General features: G+C 37.8%; 2 protein-coding genes across 6 annotated transcripts in view; both read left to right on the forward strand.

The window, feature by feature from the left end:
* WWC3 (WWC family member 3) overlaps nt 1–20,320 on the forward strand; it is a 100,076-nt gene extending 79,756 nt beyond the window's left edge. The window contains exons 12-23 of one of the 4 annotated variants that reach the window (XM_071747947.1): nt 3,304–3,424; nt 4,183–4,257; nt 7,170–7,256; nt 9,066–9,258; nt 11,757–11,924; nt 12,645–12,796; nt 13,461–13,620; nt 14,730–14,894; nt 16,171–16,263; nt 17,450–17,680; nt 18,428–18,555; nt 19,731–20,320. In XM_071747947.1, coding sequence (XP_071604048.1) covers nt 3,304–3,424; nt 4,183–4,257; nt 7,170–7,256; nt 9,066–9,258; nt 11,757–11,924; nt 12,645–12,796; nt 13,461–13,620; nt 14,730–14,894; nt 16,171–16,263; nt 17,450–17,680; nt 18,428–18,555; nt 19,731–19,797 — 1,640 coding nt within the window. In that variant the 3' untranslated portion in view covers nt 19,798–20,320. The remainder of the gene's footprint in view (nt 1–3,303; nt 3,425–4,182; nt 4,258–7,169; nt 7,257–9,065; nt 9,259–11,756; nt 11,925–12,644; nt 12,797–13,460; nt 13,621–14,729; nt 14,895–16,170; nt 16,264–17,449; nt 17,681–18,427; nt 18,556–19,730) is intronic. The other 3 variants (XM_071747930.1, XM_071747938.1, XM_071747921.1) reach the window with 3 other exon arrangements.
* A 2,579-nt stretch (nt 20,321–22,899) lies between these two features.
* The window catches only part of CLCN4 (chloride voltage-gated channel 4), a 46,959-nt gene continuing 45,556 nt past the window's right edge, over nt 22,900–24,302 (forward strand). Inside the window, exon 1 of one of the 2 annotated variants that reach the window (XM_071747959.1) lies at nt 22,900–22,981. In XM_071747959.1, coding sequence (XP_071604060.1) covers nt 22,978–22,981 — 4 coding nt within the window. In that variant the 5' untranslated portion in view covers nt 22,900–22,977. Of the gene's footprint in view, nt 23,071–24,302 lie in introns of both variants that reach the window. The other variant, XM_071747976.1, reaches the window with a different exon arrangement.

Below are 24,302 nucleotides of genomic sequence, written 5' to 3' on the forward strand. Positions count from 1 at the left end.
AATTACTTACTGTGCTGTTTTTGCCTGTAATTCCCAGTGTGTTTTTCTGTGTGAAGTGTTGGTTCGGTTTTATTTCTTTATTTTTTGGTTTGTTGTTTTGGGGGTTGTTTGTTTTGGTTGGGAGTTTTGAGGGGTTTTTTGAGTTGCATGTGAAGAAGAGGCAGATTTTGCTACATTTGGGTTTGTTTGATATTGTGCTGTATCTGTTTAATCATTATGGCATACCTAATTTTTTGCTATGTCAACTAAACAATGTATTCATGGCTGTAGTTAGATTCCTGGAAAAAATGTTCTGTGAGCTTCAGCATTGTTATATCATAGTAATGCCTGGCAGCATCATGGTAGGTAAGGTCTGCTTGTGTCTCGGATTTAGTTTTTATTAGTGTTTGACTCTTTCATTAGAGCATTTTGAGCTGATGTGCGGTATTTGTAGTCTCCTAAGCTTGTGAAATGTGCTTTAGATTTATTTACATGGTTTTTTTAGCTAATGAAATCTTGGACACTAAAATTTCCTTTGAAGTAGTACACTTTTTCAATTAATGACATGTGAGAATGTTCTTTTAATCAGGGCTGTCTTATGTTTACCAACCTTTAGCACCCAGCAGTTGTGTAAATTCAGACACTGTTCATGGATATTAATTTTTTTTATTTAAATAAGAAAATGAAAGGTAATTGTCTACCTCAGAAACTTTTTTTTTAAACAATTAATAGGTTCCAGCATTATAAGGTCTGTAACCTGTGTTTAAACCTTGTTCTTTTTAAACCAAAATCTGATGTTTGTTTCTTCTTGACCCATTTATCCTGTTGAGTTTTTCTGGTCAAGGGCATGCTCTGGTGTTTGCATCCCTCACAGCTTCTCTGTGATTTTTCAGATTTTATCAAATGCTTCCATGGCCTGCAGGCAGTGAGCAAATAATTGTCAGGTTTTACATCACTGCTGTAATATGTCAGTTTTTCATGGCATTATGTTGGTGCTTCAGACCAATATTTTCTTTCAGACAATTAGAGAACATGAAGCTCCCAAGGACAGAGCCCATGAGTTTTTTTGTCCACTGCATCTATACAGAGTGTTCACATGGAGGGGTGAGCCAGAGGTTTATCTACAAAAAGACCACCTGGTATAACTAGTTGAAATTAGTACAGAAATTATAGAAGCACTTTCATACAAAACTTCTGTGAAATTCAGCCTCTTTACACTGATGTGAAATTAATGGGAAACTTTCACTCTAAAAGATGCCTCTGCAGGCTGCTAGTTTTGATTCAGTATAAATACCAGAGATGACATAACCCATAGATGGGCTCACCCAATATAAAGATCTTTAAAAAATCCAAACAAACAAGGAAAATGAAACAAGGAAAAAAATAAACAAAAAAACCCAAACAAGCTCACCGCTTTGCACAAGTGATGGTGGAGAGTGTGGCTTCTTTGCTTTCTGTGTGCTAGCTTGAACTTGCCTCTCATTTGAGGTGAGGATGACATGAATAACACTGCACGGTGTGTGATGTACAATAAGGTTTGGCTGCTGTAATTGATGGGGAAGGATTGTTCTTTCTCCAGGCACAGAAACAAATGCAGATTGGGATGTTCCTGGTCAGCAGATAAATTTCCTGCATAGCTGAAGATGACAAAATCCTTCATTGAATTTGTCCATAGAGAGGTCTGTGGGGCTACTCAGGGATCTGAAAGGATAGAGAACTGGGAATTTTAGCTTCAAACAGGACCCTGTGATTTTTGGAACATCTTTTGGGATTTTGTGCTGTTGGTACCCTAATAAAAGGAACATACCTCAGGCTGCCACAGGACTGCTGTGCTCAATGCAACCTGCTAGCCCTACAGTGGGTTAGAGCTAACCTTAGGTTGACACATCTGTTGATAGCAGTGACATGGTTGTGTTAATTTGAGGGATCTTGACAAAGCTTCGAGTCCTGACATCCTCTCCTGGTGATGCTTTGGTGGGAGGTGAGATGGGAGGGGGGTGGTTCAGTGTCTGTACCTCAGCTGGGCTTTGCAGGTGGAGCTCAAGCTGTGGGCTGGAGCTCTGCTGAAGGAAACTTAATGTTGAGGTACCAGCGTTTTGGTTTTGATGCCTTAAGATGATACCTAACAGAGGTACTTTATGAGTTGTTAAGGCATGTTTCATCCTTAGTCAGACATAGTAAACAGCAAACATGAGCTAGTGCTTGCCTCCTGTGTGATTTGCACTGTGCTGCTGTCACTCCAAATGCTGTCTGCTGAAACTGGAATGCTTCCATGCTGTCTGTTTCAAGTTTCTGAGCATGGGTAGAGGCAAATAACATGCTTTCTCTACCTCTGAAGTGGCACATCTTTGCCATTGCTTTTTTGCTTTGAGGACGATCATTCCGCCTTAAGCAAAAGGAGGGAAAGTTGGCAAAAAAATCTTCACCTGGTAGTGAAGAAACTGCATTTCCACAAGTCTGTTTAGTGGTTCTTTCTAGGACATGAAGGAAAACAAACTCATTAGGAGCTGTTGTTGAAGTGTCAAAACCTTACCTATGCCATTCTTGAGCATTACCTCATGTGCATGTACCTTAAGTGGTTGGTAGCTGCTGTGTGTACTTGCCTGGGCAAAACCTGATGCATAAAATAATTTTTGTTGATATACTTACAACATGAACGTGATTATGGTGCTGCTGATCATTTGAGGAAGGGTGGAAGAGGGGGCTGAAAATTGTTTCCTTCTCCCTCCCATCAGTTCTCAAAGTCCAAGCATTTGAAAAAACAGTGGTCTGAGTGAGTTGGAAAGTGCTGTTTCTTTTTGATAATGCCTCTCAGACTGTAAATAAAAGCTGCTATTATGTGATGGTATAAACAGTATTCTTTGAGACTTTGTATTAGGAAACAAATGAGAACAAAACCTCACATTGTGTTATCAGATAACTTCGTAAAAGAATCAGTCTCTGTGTTTGTTTTCAACCTATTGTATATTCAGTAGGTAAATCTTCAGAGTTTAGGATATCGTGTACATATGCTGAATTAATGTAAATCTTCCTCCAGGAGGGATTATTCCACCAGAAAAGCACTGCAAGAACAATGCAAGTGGTTTATACTTAGTCTTGTAAGAGGGAAATTAGCCACAAGCTTCCTTTCTCAATTCTCCCACAGAAAATCTCCTGTTGAGAGTATTCTGGATTTTTAATATAAGGGGTAGATGAAGAAGCAATGAACTGTGTTTATGCCAATTGTTTTGCCACGAGTTTCGATAACAATAATAAATGTTTCTTGTTTAATTTTTAAGAGAGTGTCTTGAGCTGATGTTATCTTCATCTTTTTCCCCATGACAGCTGTAACTCTGCGAGGAGACAGTGGTAGAAGATCGGAGAGGAGAGCCAGGCGAGTTTCAGCATGTCTCTCAGATCATTCACTGGCTAGTGACAGTGGCGTGTTTGAAGCTTTAAGCAAAAGGTCAGGTGTATAAATGCATAGTAAGCTGGAAATAGTCCTGTTCTACCACGTGGTCCAAAGGAATTAATTGTAAATTTCCCAATATGCTTTCCAAATTGCTAATATTTACTAATTTAAGAACATTAGGTTGCATGTTTCAAAGGAAAGAAGCTTTTTAGATGCAGTTCCACTGTCATCTTCACCAGTGCAAAGTCCCTTTTGCTTTGTCTTGTAACATTTTAGCACCGTATACTTCTCCCTTGAAAAACAGGCTTCTTAGCTTATTAGTTGTAAATAATTGATTTTACTTCAACCTTCTATAACAAAACAAAGTTATGCAGAGCGTAACTTAAAATTCTGAGTAGTATGTGATAAGCATGTAACTACAAAAGGAAATATGTGAACTACTGAAAATATAAAAATGCACAGCTTGACCAAGTGATTGAAGGATGGGTGAAGATGTGACTACTTCATATAGTTTTTTTAACACAACAAACAGTAAGTGGGAAGAAGATAAGGTTGTGAGGATGCTAAAGAGAAATGGAAGGCAGAATGGATACTAAAATAACCTGAATATCTTCAGAAAGGTACTTTAAAACCTCACTTTTTAATATTGTGAATTACTACTTCTGTGTAGATCTCGATGCCTTCTATGTTACCTGTCCCTCTTATGTTACTGAACAATTGCTTATATCCACAAACCACAAAATAAATGCTCTTTCAGTATATTTAAATGGCTTAGGTCAGTATGTAGTTTACAGTACTTTCTGTTCCTGCAGGAATGAAGACCTGGAAGAGCCTGTTTATGGTGATGCTGCCAGTAATGAAGAACCACAAATACATGTTGGATTTCTGTGAGTAGTGTTTGTACTCTTTCTCCCTGTCAACTTGGCAGTAATCGTGCATTGGTTTTCTTTGGTTTGCTTTTTGACTTTTTAATAAGCTTGACTGCAGTGGATAGTTTAAAAAAGTTTCTGAACAGAAAGCCAAAGTTTAGTAAGATGTACAGATTAGCCAGTCACATGCTACTTTGTGCTGGGGCTGGGCCTTAACCCACAGTTCATTCAGTGTCCTTTCAGTGCTCAGGCAGTGGAAGTAGGGACAGGTATCTTAGGAGGAGTATAGAGATGATGGTGCCTGGGTTTGTAGGGATGGTGTCAGGAAGGCCAAGGTGTGGATGGAACTGAACTCGATAAGGGATGCAAAGAATAGTAAGAAGGGCTTTTACAGGTGTGTCAGTGAGAAAAGGAGGGTCAAAGAAAGTGTACTCCCCAATGATTAAGACTGGCAAACTGATAACATTTCATGAGAACAAGGCTGGGGTACTCAACAGCTTTTTTGCTTCAGTCTTTATTGGCAACATCTCTCCAGCAAGGCAGGCACTAGGGGAGCCTCCCTGCCCCGTAGGAGATCAGGTTCTTGATGACCTGAGTAACCTAAATGTACATAAGTCTATGGGACCTGATGAGTAATGTCCCAGAATCCTGGGGGAATTGGCTGGTGCAAGGTGCTTGAAAGGTCATGGGGGTAGGGTGAAGCCCCTGGTGACTGAAAAAGGGAAACATTGCACCCAAGTTTTAAAAAGGGTGGAAATGAGGACCCTGGGAGCTACCAACCTGTCAGCATCATCTGGGAAGAACACGGAGCTGATCCTCCTAAAAGCTGTGCTAAGACACATAGAGGACAGGGAGGTGATTCAAGACAACCAGCATGGCTTCAGCAAGTGCAAGTCCTGCTTAACCAGCTTTGTGGCCTTCTGTGATAGTGACTACATCAGTGGGCAAGGGAAGAGCTACACATATCATCTCTATAGACTTCTGTAAGGCCTCTGACATGGTGCCTGACAACATTGTTTTATTGGATGGTGGAGATCTATGGACTGGAGATGTATGGAGATGGACGGGTGGACAGCTTGGTGGTTTAGGAATTGCTTAGATTTCACATTCAGACTGTGTTGGCTAATGACTCAGTGTCCAGATGGATCTCCATCTCAGGTATCCATACTGGCACCAGTACAGTTTATTAACTTCTTCAGTGACATAGTGGGATCAAGTGCACCCTCAGCAAATTTGCAGACAACAGTAAGCTGGGTAGTATGGTTGAGATGTCTGAGGGATGAGATGCTGTCCAGAGGAAGATGGATATGCTTGAGAAGTGGGCCCATGTAATCCTTGTGAACATCAACACAGCCAAGTACAAGGTCTTGCCCACAGGTTAGGGTGACCCCTAATATTACCATAGGCTCAGGGATGGAGGTATTGAGAGCAGCCTGGTGGAGAAGGACTTGCAGGTACTGGTGGCTGGGAAGCTGGACACTAGCCAACAATGCATGCTTGTAGCCCAAAAAGCCAACTGTATCCTGGGCTGCATATAAAGAAGCATGGCCAGCAGGTCAAGGGAGGTGATTCTTCTCCTCTACCCTGCTCTCATGAGACCCCGTCTGGAGTTCTGCATTCACTGCTGGAGTCCTCAGCACAGGAAAGGCATGGACCTGTTGGAGCAGGTCCAAAGGAGGGCCATAAGAATCAGTGCAGCATAAGGAGAGGGCTGGAACACCTCTCCTATAAGGAAAGGCTGAGAGAGCCTGGAGAATAAAAGGCTCTGGGGAGACCTTATTGTGACCTTTTAGTACTTAAAGGTGGCTTTTAAGAAAGATTGGGACAAACTTTTTAGCTGGGTCTGTTGCAAAAAGACAAGGGGTAATGGGTTTTAAACTAAAAAGGGTAGACTCGGACTAGATATAAGGAAGAAACTTTTTATAATGAGGAAGGTGAAACAGATTGCCCAGAGTGGTGGTAGGTGCCCCATCCCTAGAAACGAAGGTCAGGTTGGACAGGACTCTGAGCAACCTGATCCAGTTGAAGATGTCCCTGCTTTACTGAAGGGGTGTGTGGTCTAGATGACCTTTAAAGGTCCCTTCCTACCCAGGCTATTTTGTGATTCTATGAATGCTGGCTGATAAAAAGGGCCTTCATTATTTCTTTCAGTAACATTTATTTTCATCGTCTTGACCGTTAGTATGAGTATGGATACAGGGATGTGTCTCTGTGAGTGAGATCTTTTTATGCCAGATAGAGGAGGATTACTTTAGGAAAGTCACAGGTGAAGAGACACAAATACAGTTCCCAAATGCAGCTTTGAAACACTTTTAGGACACACTGCTGCTCGTAGTGGGAGCAGCTTGGGGAAGGGCAGTTCCAGCAGTGCAAGGCAGGATGTCATATCTTTGACAGCCCTCCATAATTGTCTCTACCCATTGGATAATTAATTCCCATTAATTTTACTTCAAAATTCATGTTAATGTGAAAGACTAGAGTTTTTTGCTTATTTTCACTAACCCATGAAAATGCACTCTGATTTTTCTAATGTAATTGAAATGTTGTTACACACACATGGATGTAAACACGTGCATGCATATGGTGTAACCCTTAAAACCAAAGAATGTGTTTTAAAAAAATGCCTGAAAAAAAAAGCCTGATTACTATCAAGATTCACAGTAGGGAATGTCTTTCTTTTAAAATGAATAGCATTTAGTTTTTCTTAGTTCTGGTAAATTTGTTACTGTAATTAATGTCAATAATAAATAATTATTCTGTTATCAGTGTGATATCTGTAATTTCTTTTGATTCAAACTGATTTGTGTAAGAGATGTATTTCACAGCAATGACACTTCTACATTGTTTTTTAAATCTTACTAGTCTTTCATCTCTATCTCTTAATCAAAATATTGATGCTTGGTGACTAACACAGGAAATTTCTTTTCCAGGCATGACAGTGGAAGTGAATGTCTTTTAGTCCATGTATTACAGCTGAAGAACTTTACTAGTCTGGTTGTTAAAGAAAACTGCAAAATGTAAGCTTAAGTATCACCCAAAGTCTAATCATTGCTTGTTTTGTGCCACAGTCTTAATTACCATAAAGCTATTTGCCTTCATGCAAAATTAAGCCATTTCTGGAGAAGACAGTATGTCTTATCTTACACAAGGAAAGACTGATATATCCCAGAATAAGCTTTGTGTAACTTTCTCAAAATTCCTGTGATCACGTCTATATTAATCAGTAAGAAAGCTCCCTTGCCCTGTATCTTAAACTCACAGAAACAACAGAAAACCACCAACAAATGAACACTCAAAACAAGAAAAAAACAGTCAGGACATCTGCAGACTTCTGTGGCCATTACACCTGTGCTTAAATATCTATGAAACACTTCCAAAACTAAAGTTAACCAAAATGGAAGCTGGAACTTAGTACAATTAATTAAATTTTTTAACCTTTACTGCCCTGTGCTACTTTTTAAAATTCCATATTGCATTTATATAGAACATTGGTTAGTTTATTCTAATAGAAGTTTCTTAAATAATGGCAGTGTAGCCATAAACCACAGTCTTATCTAGTGATATATATTATAACATCTTTTAAAGAAATTTGACCAGAGAAAATTGTTGATATTTATCTCTGAGACTCTTTAAAAACTAGAGGTGTGATAACATCATTGTATTGTAAAATAAGTAATTCTGTGGGAGTTGTTTAATTGACATACATCTCACTGAATGAGTTGACCTTCATTGAGAAATCTTACTAACACTGCAAACAAAAAAAAAGTGGAAATTCCTCATATAGGTCAGTCCATCAGCGCTGGTCTTTCTCTTTTTTTTTTTCAATCTGAATGCAGGGGAATGTAAGAGGGAAAATACATGAGCATTGGGTAGCACTCAACCATGTTGTCTTGTGATTAGAAAAAGAAGTAAGTGTCATCTGAAGAAAATAAAGTAGAGTCACTAAGGAAAAAAAAAAACAAAAACTTCAGAGGGTTTGTTGAACATTGTCATCAACGCAATCAGGCATCTAAATGGCTCTCAAAAAGACAGTTCTGTTCCCTGTCCTTCTCAGTTAACTACCTAGGCTAGAATCAAGAAATTTCGTGGCTGCAGGATAGATCAGTGGACTGAAGAAATTTAACTTACCAAAACCAGAAAAATCTCCTAGCCAGTTAAGTAAACTCCTCTACACAGTTGTATGTTCATAGAATCAGTTGCTGGTGGCAGTGAGAGGATGTGTCTGCAGCAGCATCACTGCCTTTTCAGAGCATGTGAAGCTGTTCAGCCAACTGATGCTTCAGACTCCAGCACATTGGTGCCACCATAGTTGGCTCTTCCAATTGCCCTTTAATTGAAAAGAAAGACAGAAAGGTATGCTTAGTGGGTATAAGGAAGAAATGGGTCAGTGACACTAAGGAGAAACTTTGATTGCCTAAGCATTGTCATGTGTTTCTACTTGAAATATTTTGGCATAGCACCTGGCCTCCAGCTGCTGCTGCTCAGGGGAAGGCTGCATCTCTCCCATAGATCCTGTGTCATATTTACTAGTGCCATGCAGATGCCTTGGATACCTCAGGGCATCTCAGATGCCACTTAGTGGGTCTACTTGAGCACCAAGTTAAAAAAAAAAAATTAGATTTACTCAGAAAATGATAGTGTATCCAAATCAGCTGTGCAGTTCTTCTCTGTTAAGAATATAAAGTAAATCCCTGTAACAAGGAGATCCTGCTGCAGATTCTTAATGTAGAAGTTACACTGATGGTTTTTACTTAAAGCTGTTCTGCATTTCTCAAAATCAAGCTCTGTGTCTGACTTGTGCTGTTTGTCTGTTTTTCTGTTCCCAGTCATGTGAGAGTTTATTTGCCACCACTTGAGTCAGGCACACCAACCACTTACTGCTCTAGAGCTTTGGAATTCCAAACTCCGTTAATATTTAATGAAGTTTTCCGAATCCCCGTGCACTCAAGCATTTTGAAATTAAAATCCTTGCAGCTGTATATCTGTTCAGTTGACCATCAGCAACAAGAAGAGCTATTGGTAAGTGTCTCTTTCCCATAAAAGCTATGTGATATGGGAAACTAAATTTATTTATGTAATATTTTATAAGATTAAATAGAAAAAGTGAAGACTATTTTTTTATAAGAATTGCTGGTAGAGTTACATGGATGTGAACAAATGGACACATTAACATAAGTATAGTTCTGTTAAAAAAAAAACAAACACTTTATGTACATTTTAGGTTACATAAAGTCTTCAAAATTATTATCAATATTAACAGAAGTTGAGAACTGGTCATTTTAAGTTATGTTGAAAGTAATGTTACCTGTACTACTTTTTACTGTGACATTGCAGAGGCATGTTGACAACTGATAAAAGTTTTACATTCATTGTTACGGGATTTAGCATATAAAGAGTTAATTTTTTATTTAATGCTTTTCTTACATATCCTTTGGGGAAAGTTGAAAAATCTGTTGTTGCTAAATTTTGGTGCGGGAAGGAAAGCATTTTGTAAAAAGTTAGGGATTTCCCCCCAGAAAATTAATCTGACAGCTTTTAGGCTGCAGTGTGCTCAAGACTTCTGGTTTTGTAACTCTTGCATGATGAATTGGTGTCATTAAAATAGTTTCCTAATAAAAAGACAATGAATGCAAATCCTTTCTTGCTATGTAGCAGCAAAGATGACTACTATTAGATCAGTCTAAACTTTGCTGCAGGATAGCAGTGGTCCAGGCAGGTTTCTGTTACCAACCTTTCACTTGAAACTGGCTGAGATACCTGATACCTGTGCATTCAAAGAAATCTAGCAAGTGTTTAAATACATTACTTGTGTTGACTGTGTTCAGATGTGTTAATGTGTTAGCTTCATTTAACCATGTCAAAGGTAAATAAATCTGGCTTGCAGCTGATTATTTCACTATTTTGAAGCAAGTGAGCTGCCATTTCAGTGAAGGGTTAAATGATTTAGTGAATTACTCTTTTTTTTTTAGGCCTATCAAAGTGATTAAGAGGTACAAGCATGTAAGTGTCATGCTGGACTATGGAAAGCAAAGTGCTTATTTCAGCAAATCTGGTTGAGAATGCATGTTTGTCACTCTACCTTTATAACTAGATAGTGTCTTAAACAATGGTCTTGATGTTTACAGAAGGGGACCCAGGTCCTGCAGTAGGAAGTTTTGCCATTTTTGCAATGCAACATAATGAAAAAGGAAGCATATCAAAAATGAGATTGATATATGGATGTAAAATGCCTTATACTGGTATAACCTGTTCCTTTGGAAAAAATTACTATTTCAGTATAAAGCATTTCTGTATTGACACAAGGGCGTATGTTTAATTTAATCACTGTTACTGAATTAGCAAAAAGGTGATAGATTTCAGATTAAATTGATAGGAAATTTTTCTCTTTAATAGTCTTAGTGTATTTTTTTCAGAAATATCTTCACCTAAAGTAGTTGGTAACGTACTTCAGGGTAAGTTAATCTTACTCAAAACAAGAGAATCAATGTCATAGTTTCTTAAGATGTGTGCACTGAAGTAAGTATTTAAATGTTATGATTGTTGTTCTCTTTTGTTGTAAATGGAAAACAAGCATTTTCTTGAATTGAAAAATCATTTGCTACCTCTCCTTGGAACTGTGATGTGGCCTTTATGAACGAGGCTCCTCTCCTTCGACGTCTCTTCCACTGAGATTACACAAAAAATATTTGCATTATTTTTCCAACAGTATAGATAAAAATAGTCCCTTTAGCATGGACACAAACAGGTTGTAAAGTTAGTCAAGTAAAGCCAAAAGCAATAATTAAAGACTAGCTAATATAAAATCATTGCTAGGTCCAGTTACTGAACTGGTTTGAAAAAAACAAAACAAAACAAAAAATTAAAATAACCAAACAACAGAGGCATGGATTTGCTTACATCTTTTTTTCATTTAGGTTTCTACCATGCTGAAATCTCTACATGTGCACTGTCTGATAGAGTAGAGCTATTTTGAAGCTGGAAATACTTCTAGTGAGATACCTGCATTAAACATGTTTTCATGTGAATCTGGTAGATGTAAGAAAGACTTATAAAGTGAAAAAAAGTCTTTTTGGCCCATTTGACTTGCATAATGATATAAACAGACAAGAAAAAGTCGATTGACAAAACCTTTTTTCCCTTTGAAAGATGCCTCTGAGGACCAGAGAACAGAAGGGTATCTCAGAATGTAGTTCTCTCAAAAGAAAAGAGCTTAAAGTAATATTGTTCAAGTATTATTAAGCAAATGTAGAAATCAGATATGTAGTTGACAGGGTTTTTTAAAATAAAATCCTAAGAACTACCAGCTGTAACAGTCATATCTACGTCAGTCAGAAGTTTTCTTTTTCATCATTAAAAAAAAAAAATAAATTAATATCAACTCTGATCCTTCTCAGTAGTAAGAAAGAAAAGAAATTCAATATGTTAGATGTCATGACACAACAGAAAAAAACTTTCTTTTTTTAAGAGACATTATTTGGATTTTGTATTATTTTATGGTTTTGGTTTTTTTTTTACAGGGCATTGCTCAGATAAACCTGACTGATGCAGAGAGTTCTGGTGAGATGCAGCTTCACTGGTATAATGTTCAGATCTTCACTGGTTCAGACCCACAGAGAGCAAAGAACAAGAAACAGTGTGAAGAGAGTATTCCCCGCTCTTCTGGAAATGTAACTACAGTTAAAACAGTATGGCTCTGGAAAAGTCATTGGTTTACTTCATTTGACCTCCTGGGTGCTTGGTTGTGATGTTATCTTGAGTGCAGTTTGTTTGCAAGGTGTATAGAAAGTGGTACTTTAATTTAGCTTTCTGGCAAGAGCTGCATTTTAAAAGAATAATTAAAACCTAGATGATGCCTGGACAGGTGCTTGAAATAGTACTCTGTGTGTGTTTGCATGCACATTTCAAGTCCAGCTCAGTAAAACTCATCATGAATTTCTGGCATTGCACTTCAAGAGGTTGTCAAGAAAGGTTGTACAATTTCCATCCTTGGAGATTTTTCAGCCCTTGACTGGGCCTTGGGCAACCTGATAAGGCTATGAAGCTCTCCCTGCTTTGGGCAAGACATCAGATGTGGTGACCCTCAGAGGTCTCTTCTGACCTCACATGCTGGATGTTGCTCCAGGGTGAGATAAAGTCTGCCTGGTTTCTTTGAGAAGTTGCATTCATGGAACACTATGTGCTTTTTGATCATTAAGATTCAGAACAGGTTTGTTTTTTTTTTTTGTGAGTGGTCATTTTTGTTTTATTTTTGGTTTTGGTGTTTTATTTTTGGTTTTGGTGTTTTATTTTTGGTTTTGGTGTTTGGATTTATTTTTTAGGAACATACAATGGCTATGTTTTTATTTGGTTTTCTTTGAATAATATGTGTTCAAACAGTTTAATTTGAAGTCCACTTCACCTTTCAGGATGCAGTGACAGCCCTGTTAGCTAGGACCACTGCCCAGCTGGAAGCAGTTGAGAGAGAGTTAGCAGAAGAGAGAGTGAAATTGGAATACACAGAGGAGGAGATCCTGGAGATGGAAAGAAAGGAAGATCAGGCAGAAGCCATATCAGAAAGGTAAAAGTAGTTTAAATAACTCATAAAACACCTCAGCAATATTTACACTGTGGGTAGAGGCTGAAATACAGCAGGTCCTTATTCTGAGATCTGCTCTCTGTTAGTGTTACAAATACAAATTTTTGTTACTGTGTGATGGTCTGCAAACCAGAGAAAATCTTACTTGAATGCCTGAGTTAAGAGGACTTGGAATTTGGGGAGTGGGAAAATATTGTATCAAACAGGAACTTTCCTAGGGAGGCAACTTTAATGTGTGTGCAACAGCACAGTACTAAAAACATGAAGAAAAATTTGTGGTGACGTGGGAAAATGTTATAGATATACATTGAAATGCTTATGGAGTGAGCATGTGACACAGGTTTTACTATTTTAGGGTTTATTACAATGGTAATTCATCATTAAAAATGCTCCGTTTTACATGAATTGCATTGTTCTGTTATTGCTTTTTTATTATGTTTTGACATGAAATATATTTGCTTGTCTGCATCTTCAGAACTGCAGTTGGGATACATTTTCCCTTTGAAAGGTCTGTATTTTTATTGGAGAAATAATACTGTAAAATGATAAACTGTCCTGGATAATGAGATACATAAACACAACATGTACTTTTATGGTGGTTTTTTTTTTTAATACCTATAAAATTCTTCTGATGTTCTGACTTTAGGAGTTGGCAAGCAGAATCTGTTGACAGTGGATGCAGTAATTGCACCCAGACTAGTCCTCCTTATCCAGAACCATTTTGTGGGGATTCATTAGTTGGACACATGTTTGCAACTCAAGCAGGCCAGTACAGTTCTGGAAAAATGCAGCCTCCACCACTAAAGGTAATGAGAGAAGACACTGAAGTACGAAACTGCCTGGCACACACAGAATGTGTTACTGCTGCTCCTAGAGTTTGAGTCTGAGCTGATCAGGAGAGAAAAGAATCAGAAATGACATTAACAAGCTGGTATGAGCATTGCCCTCATGACAGTGGTGTGCCTTTTGAGGTGTTAAAAATTCCCTCTTTTTGTTTGCCTACTAGTTATTTCTGCACACAGGTTTTTTAATATCAAAACACAAGTTTTTTTTACTGTTGGCCTCTCTGTGTTGACCTGAAATTGTAACAGAAAAGAGCAGGGTCAGATTTCATTGTTCTTAGAAATAAGAATTTGGAAGGAATTGCAAAGAAAGAAGCCTTAAGACTTGCATTGCTGTTTTAGCATTACAATAAATACAGCTGAAGTTTTCAGAACAATTGTGCTGAAACTGATGTATTTGAAGCCTTCCATATTCAAGATATGAGACATAGAAAATAATCCTGAACAAGCTGAGGTCAGCACACTTCTGTTGAAATAGAGGAACATAAGATGGTTGTGTTGCCTTTAGGGAAAATCATACTTCCATGTTGTCTTAAAGTTTGGAAGCTTTGCTGGGCTAGTGTATATTTCCCGAATTTCTGAATATTTTAGTGTTGCATCGTTGTTTCCACAGCCCTTTCAGTACCCTTTTGTTAAGTTTCTTCTCTTCATTTGACTTCCTCTAGTTTTCAAGTGGTGGTTTGCTTCAGGGTCACCTTTCAATAAGCAAGGTGACTCAGTTTTCTCCTGTTGCGGCTGGGAGATCAGGTGGTAGCTTGGTTAATGCCCAGTTGCCAATGCTGAATGTAGTCTTTGTGCTCTGCAGCTATGATTCACATTATAACCACATCTCATAATTGTTACTGTTCCAGCAAAGGCTTCTGAAGCGTAATCTTACAGTTTCGAATGACCTAGTTTTAAAACTTTTTAGAAAAATGAGGTGATTCATCCTCTGTACTCAGCACGCATTGGAACTTGGAGCTAGCTAGCAGGGCGAACTGTTTGCTTTTGATATTGTTGAAATGCCTGATTGTTTTCAGTGACAGAGAGAAAATAAGGAAAAAATACAAAAATTTCCCTCATTGAAATTTTAGGTGGATAAGGAAACCAACACTGAGGACCTGTTTCCTGAAGAAGTTGCTGTTCTTCCAAAGGAGAGAACGAGCCGCAGGCCACGGGGCTCGGCTTTTGTTCGCAGCAGCACCATTGTTCGCTCCCAGACCTTCTCGCCCGGAGCACGAAGTCAATATGTTTGCAGGGTGAGTAAAGCCTAAAAAGAAGGGGGGGGAGAAGCCTTCATGAAAGCATTTTATACATTTTTTATGTTTCTTAAGACTTTATAGCATTTATAAGAAGTATAAACTACTTTTGAATACAATGAATAATCGTCATTGAGTTTAAACACTGCAGTGGGGAAGAGTTCCCCTGGTTCTTTCTAAGCATTTACATCTTAGTTTATTTAATTTTAAATTCAATAATTTATGATAGATATTAAGCTCTTTTTCCTGGCAACTTTAGTTGTTAGGCTAGGGTCATTAGTTTTAGAGAGATACAGTCTAATGAGATGTAGGAACAGATAGCTTAGAAGCCATGATTAACTTTCAGGGACCTAAAAGTTTGGGAAAGGGGGCTGAATTAATATTAGAGTTATTGCATAAGTGTGACTGGTTGCTGTCATAAATGTCAGTCACAAGGTGCCTGTTGTAGTGGGACCTGGGATTCCTGGGTACACTGGTGCAAGGAATTGAAGATTGGCTCAGCAGTTTTCAAGCTTCAATTGTCAAGTCGCTACATATGGTGGCAAAACACTTCTAAGCAGTTTCCTCACTGTATTGCAGATCAATACATGGGTATTGATTTTGCAGTATTGGTGGAATGCATGTAAATTTAACTGCATTCTTTCATAAGCTTTTGAGAGCTTGAGTTTTGAAAAGGCAGAAATGATTTTTGACTGCTGTGCAGCAGGAGGATCTTCTGCTGTTTTCTCTATTACTTACATTGCATGCAGTGATCTATGGAACCCTTCAAATTTTTCGATTTGATTTCTGGATTCTGTATCTCTTTATGATATAGGGATTATGAATAAAACACCTTCACACACCAGAACAAAGTGCAAGAAGCAAAAGATTTTGCAACTCCCTCACTTATTCTGCATTTACTTAAAATCTAATGGAGAAGAGAAATAAGCGAGAGACTGTATTGTGTGTACCCAATGGTAAATGCTTTAGGAAGAAATATTATTGCCTTTAACTCTCACCTCCCACTGGTCTTATGGTACATTGTTTTGTATATTTAGTAGAATGCCTGATGAAACTTAGCTGTGAAACATTGATGGGTTCAAAGTTTTTTTCTATTATTGTAACTATATAAGTACTATTATATATAAATGTTTATAAATAACTAAAGGCGAAAAAAATAAGTTGCCTAAAGGAAGACTCGGTGCTTTTAAAAAAATAAAAAACAAATGTTTCTCCAGGTTTCCTTATGTAGAGAACCTTGTATGCAACCTGTATTTTCCATATCTTTTCCAACCAGCTGTATCGCAGTGACAGTGACAGCTCCACACTGCCAAGGAAATCTCCTTTTGTCCGGAATACCTTGGAGAGGCGAACTCTACGGTATAAGCAGGTATGCCAAGGAAACTGGTTTTTACTTGCCACTACATTTCTAGAACACTGTTGTACCTGAGCTTTAGATGTCTAGAGGCACATTCTGATATTTTAAGGAAATGTGTAAGGCTTCTGTGATGTAATTGGGTTTGGATTTTGGGTCTGGGTTGGGTTTTTAAGCTAAAAGGTAGACGTAGTGAAGTGAAATAGAGTTGTGAACAGTTACAAAGTTTACTCCTCAGTAAACAAAAAAAAAAATTCAAACTTTGTTGAATGTTTAAAATCTAGGGGTGCAGATCCAGAGAAGTGTGTGTGACAGTAAAACATCCAGCTACCCTCTCATGCAGCCTAGCAAGCCATAATGTTTCAGGCCCAAGTACTTATAGAATCATAGAATCACAGAATATGCTGAGCTGGAAGGGACCCATCAGGATCATCAAGTCCAACTCCTCTCCCTGTGTAGGGCACCCCAAGGATCACTCCATGTGCCTGGGAGCATCATCCCAGCACTTCTTGAACTCAGGCAGGCTTGGTGCTGTGACCACTATCCTGAGGAGCCTGTTCCACTGCTCAGCCACCCTCTGGGTGAAAAACCTTTTCTTAATAGGAAAATTTGGGAATTCATTTGGGAATGAATAGGTTAAGCTCTCTTTTCTCCCCCATGCCACCCCACAGAATGCAGAATAAGTGGTCAGGGAAGAGAGCCTTGTATACAAATTGCATACAGTTTAGCCTGGTCAGCAAAAGTTAATTTCTTGCTGGTGTAGGTAATTAGAGAGCAATGCACCTCCCATTTCGGTTCAGAATGTACCTTAAAGCTAGTGTTGAGTAAAAACCTTTAAGGGGGAATCTTGCTCAGTGCAGTATTTTCTGACATCATGACTCCAGTGTGAATTGTTCATCTTGTCTCCTTTATATTATCATCATAAAATGAAAGTTTAGTGCATAAACTTAAATTAGTTAAATATTTATAAGTCAAAAGGAGGCTGTAAAAGCAGGTAGAGAGCATTAATTGAAGAAGTTCATGTATGGTACAGAAAACCCCTATAGCTAGTTAGCCTTTCAGTGTGGGATGCCAATAATCTCTCTAAAACTTCGTATCAAGAAATGGCTATGAAGGAAGTACAGAACCTGCATGCTCTACACAACTAAAGCTATGCTGAGAGTAACATATTGTGCATTTTGTCTGAATCCTGACAACTCAGCAGTCCTGCAGATCGTCTTTGGCTGAGCTTATGGCAAGAACGTCCTTAGACCTGGAGCTGGATCTCCAGGCATCAAGAACCAGACAGAGACAGCTGAATGAGGAAATCTGTGTGTTAAGAGAGCTGAGGCAGCGTCTGGAAGATGCCCAGCTCAGAGGGCAGACAGATCTGCCCCACTGGGTGCTGCGGGATGAGCGGTTCCGAAACTTGTTGAAGGAAGCAGAAAGGCAGGTATGGTATAACAGCAGCAGCTGAGCATTCAGCATCTTGGGAAACTTCTGGTGTCAAAATTTCCGGATTGTGACAAGATGTCTAATGAGCATTTTTTAGAGGACTTCAGACAACGAATGTTGCTTATATATTCGTGGAATTAGTACAATAAAAAATACTGCATTGATTATCTTCAGCTTGTGCATTTACTACAGGACAATTACTGGAGAATGGCAGTATTTGCCAATGGCAATTTTTCTTTAGATTTGCAGTTTGTGTTAGATATTTATTATTGGAACATTTATGATTTCCTTACTTCTTTTCTTTGAAGGAAAGTTTGCTGATTTAATATTGCAGTTTTTACAAGTACTAGGAGTGTTTCCTAAGTCTTAGATTTATTTTTTGGGGGTGAAAAAAAAAAAGTGAAAAAGGGGCAAAAGTGGCAAAATCTGCACAACAAACAAAATGGTCATTTGATTATCTGAGACAAGCAGTGAACCTAAATTTATTTTAAGGCCTCCTTTGAGAAATCTGTGTGCAGTAAATTTCATTAATTTAATACGTAACTGTCTGAAGACCTTTAAGAAACAAAACATTGCTATCAGTTTTTTTGAATTCCTAGTTTTTAGATTATCACCTATTTCAGACAATGTACTTGTGTGGTTTTACTGTGGTGAGTGGGGAAAAAAGATCCATTACTTTAACCTGGGTATTCTTATGTTTTATTCATTCACATGACCATTTCAACCATTATCATTTTGCTTTCAGACCAGACAGACCAAATTTGAACATCACCAGGAGCAAGCAGCTGAAAAGATGCTAAAGAAAGCATCGAAAGAAATTTACCAGTTGCGTGGGCAAAATCAGAAGGAGCCTATTCAGGTGCAGACTTTTAGGTAAGTGTTAATGTGTACTGAAATAGGATGGTATTGTTGGAGAGGTTTGAGCTTTCTGAATCATTTATCTTCAATTCTGTGTCTTCTATGTAGCCAGTAATTTTTAACTATATCTTGAGTTGGACACATGGGTTTCTTTTGAATTATTAGTAGTGCAGAGAGACAAAGCTGAGGTAAAATTGCAGTGTTACAGTTCTAGAATGCATGGAATTTAACAACAACAAATAATCTTCCAAGTGCAACTTTGCTTAAACACTATAAGGTTCAAATGATTTGTCAGTTCTTCAGTGCAAGCATAAATAGTTTGTTTAACATAATACATAATACATATACATTACTAGTAACAATCTCTCCTGAAAATATTACTCAATATTTCAGCTTTCTCTGAAGAAGTCCTTTCTTTGGACTTTTTTAATATTTAATCTGTCTTCACATGGTACGTGTCCTCTCTTGGCCTTATGTTTTTTTCTGACGTTTTATTTCATGTACAACTGCTGTTGATAACCAATGTGCATTTCACAGGAAGACTCTATTGCTTCAGTATGAAAATTTGTTACAAAAATTTTATAATTTATATTGGGAGAGGAATAGTAAGAAAATGATAATGCAGCATGGATGTGGAGGACAGCTCAGCTACCATGTGACATTGTACTACTTCATTCAGTGTTTAGATTTTTAGAACTTGTTTGCAGGGAATACTTAAGTGAAATAGCTGTCTGTCCTTTAGTGCAATTTTTTTGGTCAAATTATACTGGAAAGGTATTTCTTGCAAAGGTGGGGAATAAGTAAGAGAAACAAATTTTAGGGTTCTTCTTACATATTATGTTTCTGGTAATAAGAGAGGAGTCTTTATGCTTTTCCTACTGAGATATAAAAAGATAAGGGGAATTGAATGAGATGCAGAAAATGAAGCAAAAGCTGTCTTCTTTGTTTAAACCTTTACCCTTTTTAATACATACATCTATTCTTATTACACTTACTTTACAGCCTGTGCTGTTTGTCTAATAAAGCAGGAAAAAGATAACTCTGTTTTAACTTTCTTGTGCTCAAACCATGAGTTCAGTATGTAGCAAATACTGACCACTAACCTGAGTAAAGAAACCACATTCCTGGGGGGAAAAAAAAATGTAGGCATGTATTTGATTGACTTCCTTTTTATATTTTTTTCATCACAGAGAGAAGATAGCTTTTTTTACAAGACCAAGGATTAACATACCTCCTCTGCCAGCTGATGATGTATGACATGTTGCATTGTAAACATGAAGTATTTATCGCTTTTATTTTAATGAAGTTATTAGATTAGCCAAGTTTCTTTAAAAAAAATTGTGCAAAAGCTAATATACACGTTTTGTAAAAAATAAAAAAAGTAAAAAAAGTAAAAGTAAACAAAAACATATATATAAATATATATACATATATATTTTATAATAGCGACTGCAACAAGGCTTGGTTTTTCCTTGTTGTGAAACTGACATCTCTGAAGACAACTTATTTTATAAAAGATTGACTATCCTGTTAAGAGCGTGTACAGTTTTTATGCTGTTTTATTTGACTTAAAGGCTGGAAGACAGAAACAAAGTGAGTTCAGGCAAATTCACTGTAGTGTAATTTATTTATAGTGCCTTTTTTCCTTGAAGGAAAATACCTACTTTAAGATGTATTTTAAGACTGAAATTTTGTTCTTCAGTATTTGTCTTACAGTAGAATGGAACCATTGAGCTGGTTTTGTTTCTGATACCTGAAATGAAAATACTGTGTTCTAAAATTGTCACTTTTTTCAGCTTTATTATCTGTAGCTTATTATGTGCATTGTATCCTTTAGCACTGTCTGTGTTATAGCAAAATATTATCACCTGCAATGTGTTTAACACTGATTAGAAATTATGTTAAACATTGCGGAATTCATTTGCATGTTCTTACTGTGCACTAATAGGTTGTTTTCATTTCAGTTGTGTCTAAAGTATCTTTATATTCTTAACTAGATTCTCAGTTTAAACGGAGGAAGGAAAAGGGTGACAGGTCTTTGTGCTTTAATGGAAAGGGAGTTAAAAGATCAACGTGAGCAAGCTGTGTGGAAAGGCAGCTAGAGGAATATTATAGTAATTTCTGTACTTTTAACAATTCTAATCTGATTCAGGAAAACACTTAAGTGCTGATTTTTGAAAGAGCTGTATTAACTAAGGGTGCTGGAACACATATTCATCTTAAAGGAAGGGCTTTGAGGTTACTGCATGCAGGCTCTGCTAATCAGTGTCACTGTCTGGGGAGGAGGTGTGTAATTCTGGAAGGTCCAGCTCCCTTGATCACTAGTTGGATCAGCTAACATCTGGTAAGAAATAATTTTCCTTGGGAACGTTGGTTTTAAAGGAAGACTGTCACTCTACATTCCCGAGAATGCCAGTTTTGTGTCCTTGCATCCTGCAAGTATGTAAAAAATGCTTCTTTACTAAGCTACTATAATAGAGTTTCTCATATTTTTTCTAATTATACATTACTTACAAAGAGAGGTGCCCAACACAAGACTGACTTTGCAAATTGCTGGAATCTCCTAGAAGGAAGATCATGCTGTCTTTTCATTAAAGACAGGTCAGACTAGTTCCAGATTTTTATATGTTGGGAAATCAAAACAACAGCCAAAACCTAAACAGCCTTATCAGAATCTATCAAAATATTTTCAGATATTTTGTAAGAAAATAAATGCTCTTTGGGACTTTCAAGAGTTTGTACTCTTTTACCTTGTTAACATCAGGGAAACTTGAAAGTGAAACTGAATTGCTTGTTCAGGCTGGGGAAAAAAAGATTGTAAACCCAAATCATTGATCAAAAGCAAGATGATTAATGCAGGCACTTAATTTTAAGGTGTTTTAAGGTAATCCCTATTTCTTGGTATGTCCTATATAATCATTACAGGCATCAAGTGATTTGATCATATGGAAATACATGTGAAATTAAAATATATTTAGCATTTATCATGCTAACCATCCTGAAGTCTGTTTTTGCCAGTAAGCTTTTGTGGTTGTATATCGGGCTCCTTGAGCACAACTAGACGTATTCAGAAACTATGCAGATAAAAAAACCAAATTATGTAAACTAAATGCTTAGTGTTTGGGTAAAAGTCTAGGGACAGCAAGCTTTTCAGTGCTCATTACTTGAAAAGACCAGTTTGTCAGAATTTCACGTCACGCTTTCAGTCAAGGTAGCAGGGTTTGTCAGAAATTATCACGTGGTGACACCAGGAGAGTTTGCTGGGTACTGAGATCAGACAACACCGTGTTCCTCTGAGGGTGGTCAGAGGCTGGGAGAAGCAGTCCAGAGAAATGGAGCTGTCTGTCCATGGAGGGGCTGAGGACTTGGCTGGATGTACCTGTGGAGCATCCTGGTCTCAGTAGCCTTACTTTGAGCAGGAATGGTTGGGTTAGGAGTGTTCCTTCCACCCTAAATTGTTGTGTGGCTGTCTGACAAAGGGGCAGTGTCTGGTGGCCTCTCTGTCAGGGGGGGTTCAGCTGGTGTGTAAACCATGAGTTGTTGTCGGTGTATCTTGTGGGTCTGTGATTCTGACTGCTGTAATGAGTTCTGTCTTGATGTGGTAATGAGTTATCATATTCAGTATTCATCTCTCTTGGGTTTTTTTGTCACAGTTCTGTATGATTCGTGTCATTTTTATATTATTTGAAAGTATTTCTTCTACAAAATAAAATAACTTGCCAAAAACAGAAATAGAGTTTTGCTGTATGTCCCAGAATAAGACATTGAGTGAATGATTTATGTTTGCCACATTTGAGAAATTTGGTCTTTTCAATAACGCTGTCGTTTTGGAGAATGTAATGAATTTTCAAATAAAAGTTGAGAGGCAATCTCTGAGATCAGAAACACCGGAGAGGTTATACTGAAGACCAGAAAGGGATGCAGAGTGTAAGGAATGCCAGGTAAGTTCATCCATGTGCTTACTGCTCACGATAAGTTGACAGCTCTGTCAAGGGCTCATAGCTGAATATTCCCAGATTCATAGGTAGCTCCACTGGCAACACTTTGAACTGCTTCTTTTTGTAACAGAAGTTTGTGGATTTGTGTTGGGAATTGATATTATTAGTTTTGTAATATCTTATTTATGACTAACTCCAAGGCACAAGCCACTCAGAAGAATGCAAGTTAACTGAACCAGGCTGAAATTTGCTGCTGGTTTTGTAAAGGACACGTTAAACATCTATAACTGGAGAAAGGCTTCTTCTCAGTTCCCTTCTGCAGCCCTAAGCTGCAGGAGCACAGGCAAAATCATGGTATTGACATATGACTCCTGTCCAGTATTTGCAAAGCATTAAGGGTATGACAGAGTTTAGGTTATTTTTAAACAGTCTGCCAGAAATAGTCCTTAGGAATAGCAACTGTCTCTGTCGACCATCAGGATCAGCAACAAAAGTTAAAATGGGTACGTCAGTATGGGTTTTCTCTTATAAGAATGAAGCCTTTCATGTCTTTCTTGCTGCAGTTCTTGTAAGCACTTCACAAGACTTAGAGGTAGGTGCTGTATAAAAAGATAAAATTTTCTTCAGGAATTAGATGAACTATGTATTTTGTTTTCAGCAGATGTAAAACTGAAGTACCTTTTTTTGGGAAGATGGTGTTTTCTAATCCCATCTCCTTTTTCACCATAGAAACTTTTATCTTTGAGAGGAAAATGTACTTATAGAGGGAATTGAGGAACTACAGGTTGGCAAAAGCAAGAACAGTCTTTTCCACAACATCATGTGAAGAGTGTTTTCTTTTTACTGAGACCATACAATTGACTGGGTGTCACTGGAAGAAAATGCCAAAGAGTAAAGCTGATTTGGTTTTGGAATCTTAGATGTCAACTAACTGGTTTGCATGCACTCTCGGAAATCTTGGTATTCTTGGAGGTAAAAGCTTAGGAACTGTTTCTGACTTCTTATTTTAAATAACCTCTTAAATTTGAACACATGTATCTAGGATATAGAATTACATTTTTTATAGAGAATTGGATATTCTGTCCCTTTTGTGTGTTTGCAGTTAGGCTATCCAGCTATAACTACAGAGTCAACAGGAAAATTGATGATTAACCTGTGGTAATAGAGATAAGAAAATCAGGAAGTGAATTTAGGAAGGTCTGTCCAGCATAAAATGGGACACTTTGGATCCTTGCACTCATTTGGTTAGTGCACAAAGTTCTTATTCTGTGTCTAGGACTTGACATTTGTGTTACAGAGTGTGTTTTGTGGCACAGAAGTTCCCAAGCATAGATGTTTGTGTCTGACCAACTCAGTGTTGCTTGCTGTTTTCCGTATTTCCTTCTCATAAACTGATCAAGTAAACTTGCAAGCACATTATCAAGAAAATAAATTAAGTGCTCAGTGTTATTTTACCTTACTCCACAGAATTCTGTTGGCATATTAATACTGATATTAATGGGAGCAGGTACTGGCAAAAAATTAGGGCATAGTTAAATCTCTTCTCAAAAATCATGCTCCTCCTGAAGGGGGTTGGAGTGTCAGGTGAAGCAAGCTAAATGTTCACATTTCATAATAAAATCCAAAATGTGTGGCTTCAGTATGGAGAGTCCATATTGGAAATAAAGGAGTACAGGAACTTCCTTCAGCTTTTATAGACAGGAGTTGGAGGATCCACGTAGCCATCCTGAGGAAAAAAAAAAAAGGTTTTGTACACCTTGTATCAACTGTTTTGCTTTACTGGGCTGGGCTGCCCTCTTGGTGCATCCATAAATACCTGCCTAA

Source organism: Heliangelus exortis, chromosome 1 (assembly GCF_036169615.1).
Source record: "Heliangelus exortis chromosome 1, bHelExo1.hap1, whole genome shotgun sequence".
NCBI classification, from domain to species: domain Eukaryota; kingdom Metazoa; phylum Chordata; class Aves; order Apodiformes; family Trochilidae; genus Heliangelus; species Heliangelus exortis.